General features: G+C 38.2%; 1 protein-coding gene across 1 annotated transcript; it reads right to left on the bottom strand.

Annotated features, from left to right (window-relative positions):
• Window positions 1-1,663: 1,663 nt before the first annotated feature.
• LOC144470933 (uncharacterized) lies at window positions 1,664-12,440 on the bottom strand. Its single transcript, XM_078182537.1, has 5 exons — window positions 11,887-12,440; window positions 4,759-4,974; window positions 3,738-3,776; window positions 2,005-2,251; window positions 1,664-1,693 (listed from the first exon to the last, which is right to left on the bottom strand). The coding sequence occupies exons 1-5, from the start codon at window positions 12,069-12,071 to the stop codon at window positions 1,664-1,666; spliced, it is 717 nt and encodes a 238-aa protein (XP_078038663.1). The 5' UTR covers window positions 12,072-12,440.
• Between the last annotated feature and the right edge of the window lie 2,866 nt (window positions 12,441-15,306).

Here is a 15,306-nt window from a genome sequence, read left to right as displayed (position 1 = left end):
AAAGCAAAGACGATTTCGCGGTTTTTAATAAAAGTTTACGACGACCTCCCGCGTCTATGGCGATCCCCAAAGTTTATCGTCGTACCACGTCACGGAGAAGTATGAATAGAAACGTGACCGGAAATTAATGAAACCGGAACGTTATCGATCCTGTTGCAATACGCGCACTTGCATTGTAAACGAAGAAGTAGTTTGCCAAGGCTTTTCAGTGGCACAGATGAAAATTTGCGAACTTAAAGGGGATCGCTCTCAACCTCCTTTTCTAATGAGGAGAATAATGAGAAACAGTCAGGGAGCAGTTGGTGTTTAATTCCACAGTTTACTTAATAGGGATGGTGGCACGGGGCTCGGTACGCGAAGAAAAGTGCTTGTTAGAAACGTCTGCAATAGTATTAATAATGCAATTCTATTACGCGAACGATGCATCGGCGGAATCACGCTCGAACGGAACGCGGCGAAGCGAGAAAATAAATTAGATTTTACACAAAAATCTCCCGAATAGAACATTTATAAGCAGACACATTACGCTCGATTTTTTTTTTGAAAAGGGTAAGTAGATATTATACATACTTTTATCACCTCAAACGTAGTTACTTCCAACATAGAAACATTACAGGCTAAGAATCAAAATTTTCTGGTTTTATATTCCGCTTATTTAGTCATTCGATCTTCATACTATCTTCGTTTCAAAAATAGTAGGCAATATTTGCGATAGAAACGATCATAGTGTATGTTCGAGCAAGCAAGACATTTAAAATATAAACGTTCTTAATGATACAGTTTACCAACGAAGTATACGGAGCAGAGTTGAATATTGACAACTTGCCAATAATCACCCTATCGCGGTAAAACATATATCTTTTCTTCCGTTCGAACTTTCCCTTTAACTTCTCAATCGTCTTCCGTTCCAATTTACAGTAAAGAGTAAATCGCCATTACAGTAGAGGAAACCATCATTAGCTATATCGCCGTCATTAATTTACTACCCGAATAATCAGTTCTCCAAATACCTATGTTAATAGAAAAATCTCGCAGCAATAGCGTAATAAATAGACCAAGGACCATTCTCTCAAATAATAAATCCGTAGAATCCTCAGTATAACAATTCTGTCATTTTCGACGCTTTTCTTGTGTCTAAGTATGTAATCCGTACATGAAAATTGTCGCTAATGCACCTGTTCCTCCTTCTGCGGCGTTATTTCAGTGGTATAGCTCAACCGAGAATAGCAACATAGGGTGATAAACCTCACCGCGAACACGACGTTATAAGGCGAGGGGTCAACAATAGACCAACCACTAACGGTGACGCGTTTATTTTGTTCTATAAACACAACGAGACTCCGTTCATTCAGCTTTCGCACTATTTTTATCCGGTTTCACGAAAAAGTAACAAATCGATTACATGAAAGTGTCAGACATGATCGTAAAATATAAAATAGCTATATCATTCGAAACTTCGTTACGAAACTGTGCCTATAATATTTGTTTTGTAGCAACGTACACGACTAATACTTAACAATACATATTATATCTAATTGTTACTCCGCCTGCATCGATCAAACTAAATGTTCTAGGCACAAAATGTGTACCTCACAAATTAGTTCTTAGTTATGATTTACTTAAATCGTAAACTCTACTTCTATAATACAGTCATAGAAGGATATCAATAATAACGAAACACTTGACTAGATCTCTGTAACACAGTTCTTTCATAATGTATTTGTAATACCACGATAGGGTGGTTCCCAAAACAGCGAAAGAAACCTCCAAATTTGTTCAAAACAATCACTCCTCAGCTAAATGCTAAAGATTCGACGATTCCAGCTAAAAAGGGCGCGATGCTCTCTTGTGCTCAGAGAACCGGAGTTGGAGGAACGTCAGACGGAATAAAGGCTAGCCAAGTTTGCTGCCAATATTCTCCGATAGACGGCTTTTACCGTGGCATTGGGGCAATGCCGGGAATTAACAGGACTACAGAAATGGCACACGTAAATCACGACTCACCCTGTGTCGTGGCACTGCTGGCATGCTGCTGGTCCTTCCGCGGTATTGCCTTGGCCCTGGACCACGAGATCCGGATGTTAAACCAGCTGGACCAGCTGGACTCGTAGGACTCGGACCACCGGGACTCGCTCCTGGGCTCAGGTGAGACGAGGAGGACACGGCACCTGGACTGATCGCCGGAGTCCTCGTGGGACTCCTTGGCGAAGGCGACAGGTGACCCCATGGACCTGCCTCTGCTTGCAGAAACCTGTCGATCGGACGATTTTCTTAGAACGATGCTGATTATTAGGAAATTAGGGAACCGATGTATGCGTTACTCGTGGCAGGGAGTATTCGATCGAGTGATCTGTGTGCCATGAAAATATTCAACAGCAGTTTCACGCCAAACTTACCGATTTATAATCGTAATTCACGTGTGTTACATCGTAACGATGACAAGATCTTTGGAATAAAAAATGCGGAACTGTCATTTTGAACCTTTTTATAAGTAGGTCAAGTGATCTACTTTTTTTTTTTGAGATGCTAGGCGGACTAGTTTACTAGACAACAGAACAACATTTTTGTAAGAATTGCAATTGGCTGAAATGATCCATCCAGTGATCCTTTTAAAATGAAACAACTTCTTTATAATTGGGTCAAACAATCGAAATTTTATTTTGATGTTAAACATTGACTACAAAAATTATTGTTAAAGCTATAATTTGATGGAGTGATAAATGAAATAATAAAATTGTACTTTTTAATCTTTTTATCTGAGCAATATTATATCCGTAATACGGAAAATGTATTTTTCTTCGCTACTGATTTTAATTGTTGCAAGTATTTGACATTTGAATTCTTGGTCGATGGCCCTTTGTGAAGCAATTTTAATTAAACGATAATATCTGAAACCTTTCGTAAATAATTGGGGCATGAGCACTTGTAAGCTGTAGAAAGGATAATAATATTGCAGTGCGTATACGAAATCTGTAATTATATATTCGTTACCATAGCTGCAAAATGCATTAACAAACTGATTGTTAATTCATATAAACGACGTAGGTACGCTTGTTCTCTACATGTGAAATGTTGTTCCTCTACTATTTTTCATAGTATATCAAGTTTCTATTTTTGTAAATGTCAAGAGGACATTTTGATTGACGTTACAAACACTTTGATCATCATTCACATTTTTGATCGAATACTCGCTACCAAGATAGTACAATTTTCTGTATCAATAATGTGCTCTGGAAATGTGGAAGTGGGCTGCGAAAGTACTTTCGTTGAATTTGTGATAATTTTAACGATACTATTATTATTCAAAATTAATTGTCAACTACTTATAATGGAAGATTGAATATAGCATACACTATGGAACTATTTATTCGTGTGAGAAGCCGTACAATTTAATCAAATGATTTTCAAGCGGCAATTTTACCTCTTGCATTATGCCTCTTATATATCTAAAATAATTTAATACGTCTAAAATATATATTGAATAAAATGTTTTTTAACAGAACAGAAAATTTCATTTCGCGTGGAAAAGATGTCAGGTCGGGAACGTATAATAAGAGGCAATATATGCATAAGAGTGTGGGTATGATGAAAAGAACTTTCGCATCAATTTCACCTTTGCTAGCATAAAAGTGATGGATGCAGCAGTTACGCAAACGAATACTTGATTATTTCTGTACGAAAAGCATCAGCTTAAAAACCAATCTCGCCTAGCAACAATTAAATCCGTGAAACTTAACTGTGTAATACTTTGACGCAAAAACGGGCCCACTATTCTCCTTCAAAACAAACAAAATTATTATATGAAACGTTGCTCTATCGAGTAAATAAAACATTATTCGTTATTATAAGTTTCAGTAATTTTCGCTCGAAGATTTAAACGTTCGAACCTTCTTGCAAAGGTGTAGATTTTTATAACGTTATGAGCTAACATTTTTAAATGATCTTATAAGTTTTTACAGAATTTACAAAACAATTATGAAATCGTCCAAAATAAAGGAATATTGAAGAAGAAAAGACTTCTACGATGTTTTCCCAAAAACCTACTAATAATGATAATCTTTCTTGGGACATTGTAAATACTTTCTCAAAATACAAGAAAACATTTGTCTTAATTGCATTTGTTCGTTCATTTACTGGGCAGCTTAAAATCACATCAAGTTGTTGACGTGTAAGCTCTGATTAAATCTTTAGCCTTTAGAATACTATAAATAGTATTCCGGCGCAAAATTGTTAAATTAAATATATATTACAATATTTGTTATAATAATATAATCATATAATCGATGTATGTATGATAATGAAGATTGTAATTAATACAATATAAATTTTGTTGTCTTGTCATCAATATATTGTTGATTTTACGCCGTATCAATACCAATTACAATTTCTTCGTGTCATATCAAATACGTGTTTATTATACTACCAGAATTTCCAAAGATTACACAAATCCTGGTTTTTAACAAAGGAAACATGAAAATTTTTGCAAGTCGAGTACGATGAATCATTATCTACCCGAGTATAAATATAATTCGACTGTACAGTTTCTGATAATTAACTTTGCAAAGTACCAGAACAATGTATCGACGAAAATTGCTAAATAACATTACAAATGATCCTAATCACACACGGTTACATTTTTGTTAGCACAACTAACAATTCTGTAATCTCATTCTCTTTTGCTCAGCCACAAGGGACACATTGTTCAGCTGGGTCACCTTGCGTCATGTTAAAACGCCGCGCCACGTGGATCCAGCTCACCTGTGCAGGTCAGGGGTGGGTCTGGCGACCGCGATACTGGAGCTACGTCGCCTGGACGGGGTCGGCGATTTCGGGGCGTCGACGGCCGCATGACCCTGAGAGCCCATCATCGAACTACGATGCAGACGAACCTCGACTTCGCTACTCCGTCTTTGGAATGCCCTCTTGCTGCTCCATCGTCTGCCCTTCGGGTCGGCGTTCGGGTTATCCTGCTGCCTGAAAAACGCCACCGGGTTGTTTTAGACCAGAGAAGGTAAAGCAATTGCTCCCCTACGCCGCGTCGGAAAGGGGAACAGCGCGACGATTTTTCACCGGGGGCCATAGGCTGAAAGCGTTTTTATGCTCACAGTACTACGGCGAGCTTGCTTACCGGAATTTCCAACGAGCCATAAGAAAGTCCGCGTTATACTTTAAGCGGGCACGACAGAAAGCGTTATGCAAGCTAGCGAGCTGGGGTTCTCTGTGTGTATGCGCAAACAGAAATCGTGAGACGACGGTCTTCGATGCCTGCCGTTTGCTTAATGAGATTTGTTGAGCCTGCTTTACGTCGACGCTTTTGAGGAATTTTGCCTCTTGTTGACAATTTACAAATGGCAAAACACCATCTTTCTTCTGAAGTTTCTTCAGAAACTTTTCCGTCTCTGGGTAATTTATCTTCCCCATTTTTCATCCGGCTTTATGAAGTTCTAAAGTTACGAGTTTCATTCGGATAATTATATTTTTGTGGTCATTTGCTGCCATTTAGTAAGAAATTCACCTTTCCAGAAACTATGCGCCACCCTTCAATCACCCACTAAACAAAATCATGTATTCACGGAATGTTTGAAGACTTTGCAATCACATGTTTACTTTATGTATATTGAAAACTAGGCTGTTACGCAAAATAAAAATTATCTACGTTAATTGTAAGAAACACAGGTTAGATTAAAACTCTTTTCTTGTTGAATAATTGCAATATGTTGAAGATATTGTATCAATGTCCTAAAATTTTCCTAATATCTTTATAGTTATATTTGACCTATTAAATGTGACCTATCCATTTTGTGGTTTGTAATGCATAGAGAATATTGTTCTTTTTCGAATGAAATTTCACAGTGATGAGACCTACTGTTTTCTAATGTAATATTTTCGGCAAAATTATTTATGCTTCTTCTATTTCCCTACAAGCGAGAAATAATCTAAAATATACAATAATGAGTTATATATAAAGTTTTAAACGACTTTAATGATTGCAGTATTTCACGATTATGGTGCTGGCTTTGCAATAGTTCATTAATTTGAAAACTGGAATCCAATAAAACTTTGACGCTCCGTCGACTTGTATATCGTTCCAACCACTGAAATCTTCATCCGAGTTTGTTATCCCTGCGGCAAGATGAAATTTCTGCGGGAAGTCACCATCAATTAGGCGCAGACGCCGGTGGTGTATAAAATTCGACCTGAATCGGTGGAAGAACTATAAAAATATGTCGCACGGGGTCAACTAATCCCGTTGTATGCTCCGAAGCGATAATCGCTCGATATTTTTGCAATATTTAAAACCAATCGATCCATCTATCGTTAAAATTTTTAATCTGTATGACTCTAATTCTGTGAACCCCAACATATCCCATGAATTATTCAAAGCCCGTATGAATAATGTATAACGAACTATAACAATAATAACAATGTGGATTAAGGTACAGAGTACAAGCAATTTCATGTGTAAGCGAACGCAATAATTATATTGCGAATCTTTACGCATTTATGGCGCATGTGAATTTGCAGAATAAAATTAATAACACGTATATTTCATTTTCGGTGCGAAGGATCATCAGAACCTGTTCGTTTCAGATTTTACAAAATTAAGCATTAAACTGGGGATTTCCAATCTGATAAAGAAAATTTCGTAAAATCAGCCATCGAACAATACAATATTTAAAGCAACGTAATACTATTAATCATAAATAAATGCGGCTATCACGGATAAGAAAAACAATACGCCAACAGGTTTCAACGGAACATTAAATAAATCACGGGAAAAATCGAACGCTACGTGTACCATTCGGAAGAAGCGAGACGTGAGCGAAGGCAGTATCGGGAGCAAACGAGTCGTTAAAAAACTGCTGTGCATTTCCCGACAGTTTTATGCATCCGCGTATTTAAACATTTGCGAAAAAATAAACACCATTAACCCAAATTTTTGCCGCGCACGGAGCCAGCAGCTTTCTCCGGAAGTCACCGGCGCGACAGCCACAGCGAAAAAATATGAGAAGTTGTCCGTGGAAGAAAGCGGAAAATACGTCGAGGATCCGGTCCGTTTAATCTTCGCGGAAAAATTACACGCACCGCTTGCGTCGACTTTCAGTCACCGGAGCGAGCCCGGGAACGCGTCTCTCGCAAGTTTTAATGAGTCTCCTTGAAAAGGAGGACCAATACCGGTGACTAGGGATGGGGATCGAGTTCAGTGTATGCTTTCGAATCTGGCTCTCGCGGTTCATTTACATCTCGTTCCATGAACTTCGAACCACGCTCAAAAGCGTCTTAATGAGTGTTTGCAAGCTACTCGTTTTGCACAAATTGCTTCTGAAGCTCAGAAAGTATCAGCAAGTCAAGATCATGATCACTGGCGACCATTTATCATTCGGATCATAGCGTCTCTCAAAATCATCTGTTCCATCAGAAGGATTTTGAAACTGTTTTAATTATAATCATCTGTGATCGATTGTTTTAGAGTTTAGAAACAGATGTACCATCCAAAGTATTTCTAAATTGATTCAATTATAATCATCCACAAGTAACTACTTCAAATCATAGATTTTATTTTCTGATAGCTTATCAGAAATATTTTGATCATGACTTAGTTATAATTATTTACCATTTACTACTTGAAGTTGTAGTACATCTTGGTAATTCCTGTCCCATCGGAACTATTTCAAAATTGATCGAATTATAAACATCTACAATCCACTATATCAAACTACAGTACATCTCAGGAACTTTTGGTCCAACAGAAGCATTTTCCAAGATAGGAAATTCAAAGAAAGCGGAATAGGTAAAAGCTCAAAACCGTCGAACGGTGAAATTATACAATACTGAATTTAAAGTAAATCGCACGATTTAGAAGACTGGGCATTTCTGATTAAAGTATATAGAATTTGTAAGTATTGCCGGTCTCTTATTTGTTTAAGATTCTAATGACAAATCAATACTGTCTTAACCGGAATTTGGGCCACTATAATCGAAATCCTCTGATCCCGGGCATTTTAAGTTCGTCAACAGTCGCTCTAGCACGTCGCACATAATCATTCGAACCATAGAGAGGTTTCGCACTTTGCTCCACTTTTCGAAGGCAATTATTAGACCGTGTTCTTTATACATCGTTTTCGATTTTCTTTGACCAACTACAGTAGCTCCAGAAAAGTTTAATGAGATCCTGATTTGCTTTGCGGCATTGTGGAACTCTGAATGGGCCGGACAAACTTGCTTCTCATTCTAATACTTTCGAAAAGTCTGCATTGTTGAATAGAATTATTGATCATGCGGAAAATCACCGGAATAATTTTGCTACCTATATCGAACGATATTTGCAGAACAGGGCCATTTAATTGTATCCAACGTGTTTAGAATTCAAGCAAATTTGTAACTCGAATGAAGTTAAATATTTTTTAGTAGTAATATTTATTAAATATTTTTTAGTCGAATGTCTTATGGAGATATTGATACTGTAAAAACATTGGATAAAAGCAGAAACACCTGCGAAGATGGCAAGTAAATAATAATAACACCAATGACTTTAGAAGTGATGACCTGACTATAAATACACAAAAACTCATTCTTTCTTTTAGCAGTAATTATAGTTTACTGTTATCATTCCTGCGGATCTTTAAGTAAAATAAAAGTTGCGCGCACGGATTGCAAGATACGCGAGCTATGTAGATATTTATTTTATGTCCTAATAGTTTTAATTAACTGAAAATAATGCGACAGTGTGTACACATTTTTGGAATAATTTTACTGTTCTGCAATGTACTTATTTTTACCGTGAACGTCATTAAAAAACAGATTCCTTAGAAAATAGAATCTATAAAAAATAGGGTCCTTTGAAAATACGGTCCTTAAAAATTAGTCTTTATAAAATCGGATCTGTAGAAAATAGAAAAGGGAATCGCGAAAATTTGCTTCCGCATTAACACTATTCCTACCGACACTTCACGTATACCTATTCCTACCGCGGCCGGTCAAATGACCGGTCGTTCACAATTTATATTTTTCAATGTTGTATGCAGACCAATAGCCAGTTTACCAGTATAAGAATATATTTTCTTTTGTTCAAGAGTACATAATCTACATTTTATTCTTTTTCGTCGCATTTTTTATATATGCGTTTCTCAAATGTACATTTTCCGCATACGTACTTTTTACATTTTAGACAGATTTTTTTCGTCTTATTATCTTTACAATACCTTATCTGGCATGTTTTCCGTTCACTGGAACCTGTATTTGTACTTGCGATGGGTATTGTTTGATTTTCTTTGCCGAGCTCTTGTTGGTATTCGATGGGAAGTTCTTCTGCCAATTGGAATAGAAATTCCTGTCTTGTAATTTCTCCTCCCGTAGTTTCTTTATATAACACCCATACATTTATCCCGGCTAAATCCAAGATATTAAAAAATACTTGCAAAGGCCATCTCCGAGATTTAGATTTCACCGAATAATTTCTGGCCATTTGATCGGTCACATCTACGCCAAATTTGGTGCTATTGTACAATTGAATTGTCTCCGGTGTTCGGGTGTCATTTTCTTCAACTTGTACGGAGTTGTGCATTGAATTGAGAATTAGAACTTTCTTTCATGGTTTGGCTTTGTAAATTTTCAACATACAATTATTTGAGCGATAGAGTTTGGTTGAGAAAAGTGCCATGTCGTCGTTTTTCAGTTTTGCCAGTACTGGTAGCTCTTTTCTATTTGCTCTAATTGTCCCAACAATCATAGTTTTTTTTGCTAAAAGTTTTGTTGCCATAGGTAGGCTTGTAAAAAAGTTGTCTGTGGTTATATTTCTTCCACATACGGTTCTGCTAATTTCATAGTGACAAACTCTCCAAGAGGAACTGATGGTTCTCTACTTTCATTTTTTCCCAAATATGAAAAACCGTTTATTATATATTTGCTACGTACATCGTACAAAATTGCACTTATAACACGTAATACAATATAAAATATTACAAAATAATAATAAAAGACTGCCAAGTATGCTCTTTGCGACTTTCACGTTTCGATGCACTCTGTTCGTGTCGCAAGACTATACTGATTTGAATTCGTGGGAAGACCTCTATACATTTTCTTCAGTTATAAGTTTATTTATTTTGCGTCATAGTAGATAAGATGGCGTAAGAACATTCGAGGATCTGGACCGTGTTGGATATCAATCAAGCAAATAAACAACGCTAACCCTATAGTCGAGCGAGAACTGTAAACACTTGGAAGTGCAGTAAACCATTTTCTGGAAGGTACTTCTCGGATAAAATCGTGCCACAACTACATTACCTTTTGTTTGTAACGACTTTATAGTTTTGGCATTGAATCTTAGAGAGAAACTATTATAAAAATGTATTAATCATACTACCGGTCAAATGACCGGTCGTGGTAGGTAAGACAGACTACAAATATTTCTCAGAAAATAAACAATAAAAAAATAAGCGAATATTGAAAAATGTATCATACATATATATGAGGAAAAGTCGTAAAGTTTAAAGGCGATTCACTTACGTTGAATGTAGGAAATTCCAATTGAAAATTTGAAAACGGTCATTTGACCGGTCCCGGTAGGAATAGTGTTAAAACAGCAGCCGTTTCAGCCCAGTTTCAGTCTCATTAACCGAAACGCGTCGACATAATACGATTTTTCGTGACGGCGAACACGTTAAACGAGTCGGAAGTCGCGCAACAATTTCCACGCGTGGCCATGATTTCGAAAATAGATGAGGCGTGCTACAAGTCACTGTAACACCGAGGGCGGATTTGATTCGCCGCAGGAATTCGATATTCACGAGGGTCCGAAGCTTTCGTAGGACTTCCGAAGTACTAAAACAATCCCTCGAACTCTCCTCGGTACCCGTGAACACGCGCGATCATCTAGAGCGTGTAAACTCTATTCGAAAATTGATAGATATATACGCAAATCATTTACGGTCGCGCCATCGGACACAATGCAGCATAATCGGATTAATCTAATCAGATCAGTTCCCCAATGTAGTCGCACTTATCGTTCGGAATAGGTGCTGCGGTCCTACGAAACCGGAAACGTCCCCTTTGAACTTCGACGAGAAGCTGAATGCTCGGCGAATTCACGGGGATCAGACGTCTATTTCAACTTGACAATTTACCGTCTGTATTAATAATTAGCAAAGATTGCCGGGGCGAGCTTGATTGACCCAAGGTGCCACGAGGTTGCTAATGCATGAAAGCAGCCCTTCCTTCGAACTGAAAACTCGGAAGGTACTGAATATGTTTTTCCATCGCGGTGATCCGTGCTATAATTCATTTACCTTCATTCGTTGAGACGTTATATTGTTATTAGTTAATCGTTAATTATGAATTCGTTACAGGATGATCTTCATAATTAACTGAAGAATAGAATTTTATTTTAGATTGAATAAATGGAATGACATTTTAAATTCGAATTATTTCAGGATGGAAGCTTAGAAAATTATAAGTTATACTAATGCGATTTACAGCAATTTTATAGATTAGCTTTAAATTAATTTTCTTTCTTTTCACTTGAACTGGGAATCAAATAATCGCTATTTTAGCGATATTTTATTCTATATCAAAGCTTCCAGATAAGTCTCCAATTTACAAGTTTTACAGGAATTAACACTGGATTATAGTTAATGTAAAATTGAAGAACCAAACGGTAGCAAACGATCTAATCACCGAAGTAGAGTTCATTACGTAAACACACATTTCTGCAGCCTAGCATAAAAGCGTTAAAGAAGAAATTCGGTCTTTTCATAAACAATTTGTTCATTCTTTAAATTTTCTAAATATCCTTACTAAGCTTTTCCACTTATCTATTGCTACAGAGTTTCGCCAAACCAAAGATACTGTAAACGGTGAAAATTCTTAGCGATCAGCAACGCTGTTCACCTGGGTATGAGCTTGTCCTCGAGCATGCTAGGCAGATCGTTGAAGTCCTCGTTTAGTGTAGCGAAGAAGTCTTGGAATCTGTCGGGGAAACTGCTTGGGGGGCAGCTGTTCACGGAGACCCGGTCAACAATCTCTGCAGGATTTTTCTCGATGACTTCATGGTGTTCTACGGCTTGCGTGTCCATACAGTCTCTTGAACGATTCTTCAACCGCGGGGGTGGATTTCTCGCGTCAAGTTTAGCGGCTCCGCGTTTCGGCACCCCATCCGAACACCAAGCGACTCACCACAAAATTTAAACGACCTGTTCCTTCGACAGAAAGGCCCCAGAGATCATTCGTGCTGATCCCGATCATACAATTCGCCAAACCACGACCACGATCTACCGACGACCATCCTTTCGTCACCATCGGCTAAAATTAAATCGACACATGGGGTTGCGCGTTCGAAGTTTTCGATCTTCGGGGTGACTTTCAGACGGGGACACGTGGATAAAGATGACGTGCATCAGATGCTGGGAAATGTTTCAAATGAATCACGATTCTGACGGTGAGCGAGTTTGTGGTAAGAAAAGTTGGAAAAAGGGGAGATCGGTATCGCGGGACCGACGCGACGCGGACGAGAGCGTCAAGCTGTCGCGGAGCGGCAATTTTTCCCGACAAGGCCCTGGAGAAAACTGAAGCTCGCATCGTGTGTTGCACGTCGCTCTAGCCTCCACTTCGCGTCCGTGGCTTGCGCAAGCGTAACTCACCCCCGAAAGCTCGGCCGAATTGCGCCGGATACGCGATAACTCGGTGAAAGTGACCAGCCGTTCTTCTCCGGCTTGTCAGCGACCGTCTTCTCTCTCTCTCTCTCTCTCTCTCTCTCTCTGCGAGCTTTTTCCATCTCTTCCCATCCCTTTGAATCTCTATTCGCCTCTTTTCCGTCTCTGTCCGTCCCTTTCCGTCCCGCCTCCAATTTCGCTCGCGTGTTTCCGCTGCAATCGTCACGTGCCTCTCTAAAATTGAAAGGGAACCGGGCGTCGAGCGTGCTTCTCTCCGCGAGCAGGCTCCCTTCGAGGGTCATTTGGCGAGGGAGCCGTCTCACGATGACACGGAACGACGAAAGCGAACAGACTTCCGGAATAGAGTTTCCGTAAATAGATCTGAATGGTCACGTTCACTTGTTTCGCCTATTCTTCTCGGATCCAGTTGCGACTACCGCACAATCCAACGATTCACTTGTTCGCCGAAGCCACTTTTCCGATTTGCGAAAAATTGCCAACCTTTCAGGCTGTTGTAACTTTGTAACAAAGAATTGTGAAACTTGTTCTAGTTTTAAGGTCTTCCACAATCTATTTTTCTGTTCTGCGTAAGTTCTTCTTGTTGTGATATCTTATGGAAAAACTGCTTAAAAACTAAATTGACCAGCGTATTGAACAGGAATGATTAGTTTAAAAAAGAAACACCAAGCAAGTTTCGTTGATCCTGTAGGTGAATCGCACTTTAAAAATCTCCGCGGTATCCTGTTTTCATGGAATTTAATCTCGTTACCATAGACAAGATGCTCCGAGTGCCGAGTCAGCCATTACAAGCATCTTTTTTCATCGTTACCCTTTGCTATCCGTTTATATTAAAATACCATAAATTTCGCTCGTTTCTTATACATCAGCGGAATGTACTCCGTGAGAAGACAAGGGTAAAGCGACGCTGTCAAATCAGTCTTCCTTTTTCCGCTACGATGAAAAAAGAGTTTCAGGGAGAAACAGTGATAAATCGTGTATCCATAAAAATCTATTCCCCTCTCCTGGCCGTCCCATTTTCCTTGGTCGAAACAATGACTGAGGAAAAATAAAAATTGGCGAACAGAGCGACAGAGAGGTATCACTGAGAAATTCGAATTTATTGCGAAGCCACGCGCGACGACGTCCACGGTGACGGGATCTTCTAATAATTGTTAATAATTTGCGTGCGTTGTCTGCTTGTTACCTATATTTCTTTGGCTTTCGGTTTGCACCAGTAGTCGAGAAACCTGCCGTGAGCATTACAAAATCAAGCAAGGCCATTTGTCGAAGGCAATCAGAATTTTCGGTTCAGTGAAGTTCGAGCTGCATTCAATTTTAAGTGAATTACAATACATTGTGAATTCATTCTAGCGCTGGTTCATTAAATTTTGTAAAAGCTTTTACTTAACTTTCGCCCTTCATTATGGACATTAAGAAACATTTAACTCGAATTTATTAAATTACTAATTACAGGTTTAGCACCAACCGTTTTCTTTTGTCTTATGGTACAGTAAGGATTCCTTTGCTGTAAGTAATCAGATTGTCTTTTGAAAATACGCTTTTACTTAAAATGTTCCATAAGTTTAAAATACGATATTTTAAGTTGATTATAAAGATTGAAACTGAACATTATCAGGAATAGAAGAATAAATAAGAGACTAATAAATATAAATCATTGCCCCGCGTCACGAACCGTCTTTTTCTCCCTTCGAGTTCTTCCTCAGCGAAGTATAATACCTCAAATGAAAGGGTGTTGCGGTTTCAGCAAAAGTAATTTATGAATTCGTGTATTTTATAAAACACTTCTGAGCATTCGTTTATTTCGGTCTGTTGAGAAATAAACAAATTTGTTTGCTTCCATAGAATTATCAAAATATAAAAAAGAATAAATACAATCGCCACAAAATGAGTTTCACAAAGGGGCAAAAACGAACAGTAAATTTATAAAAAAAATAATAGATGTTTCACTATCTATTTGTTACAGTTCTTATTAATTTCATACCAAAGTTATCTGATCGCAACGCGCGATTTATTTGCAACGTTTTAATCAGCCGCCATATGGCACTCAACGTCGAATGACGCAACGGCAAATAATGATAAAGATAAGGGTATGAGAATTAATCTATCGCGGTCGTGCAAGTAGTATTTTAATGAAAAATGATTATGCTTTGCGTGAAATGGAGTCGTCATACTGAGTGTCATTTATATTCTCCCAGAAACCATTTCTCCCGTTTCCCAGGGAATATTTTCCACCGTGATGCAAGAAAAGTTCGTATCATTTTTGTTCCAACTTTGTACCATAGATCTCTTAGGCAAATAAGGATGTCATCCGCGAATTCGTATTTCTCTGTTGCGTACGCAAAATGGCGGCCGACGCGGGAAGGATGTTACGAGAAAGTTCACAAACAACTGTGAACAGCTTTCTAACTTCTAACGTTAATTAACTAACTGACGTATCTTCGCCGTCTAAATATGAGACAAGCGTTATTAGGCTCCATCACCAATCCTGACAACGGCAAAAACAACGTCGCTACGATACACTGAATACTAAACAGATAAAATGTAAATTGTAACTAAAGTTGTAACTGACAGGTGCCACGACTACTAAATGCTTACCCACGTTTCTTGTAGAAATGTAATTTGCGTTTTACACTCCTTA

The sequence above is a fragment of the Augochlora pura genome, chromosome 6 (assembly GCF_028453695.1).
Source record: "Augochlora pura isolate Apur16 chromosome 6, APUR_v2.2.1, whole genome shotgun sequence".
Taxonomy (NCBI): domain Eukaryota; kingdom Metazoa; phylum Arthropoda; class Insecta; order Hymenoptera; family Halictidae; genus Augochlora; species Augochlora pura.
This window is presented reverse-complemented; position numbering and strand designations above follow the sequence as displayed.

What these genes read in the sequence shown, in the direction of transcription:
- LOC144470933 (XM_078182537.1), bottom strand. Translation starts at nt 12,071, where the DNA reads ATGGACACGCAAGCCGTAGAACACCATGAAGTCATCGAGAAAAATCCT. An exon ending in TTGCGTCAAAGTATTACACA is followed by an intron (nt 2,252 to 3,737) that starts GTTAAGTTTCAC and finishes TCCGATCGACAG; the next exon opens with GTTTCTGCAAGCAGAGGCAG. An exon ending in CAGCAGTGCCACGACACAGG is followed by an intron (nt 1,694 to 2,004) that starts GTGAGTCGTGAT and finishes ACTGTGTTACAG; the next exon opens with AGATCTAGTCAAGTGTTTCG.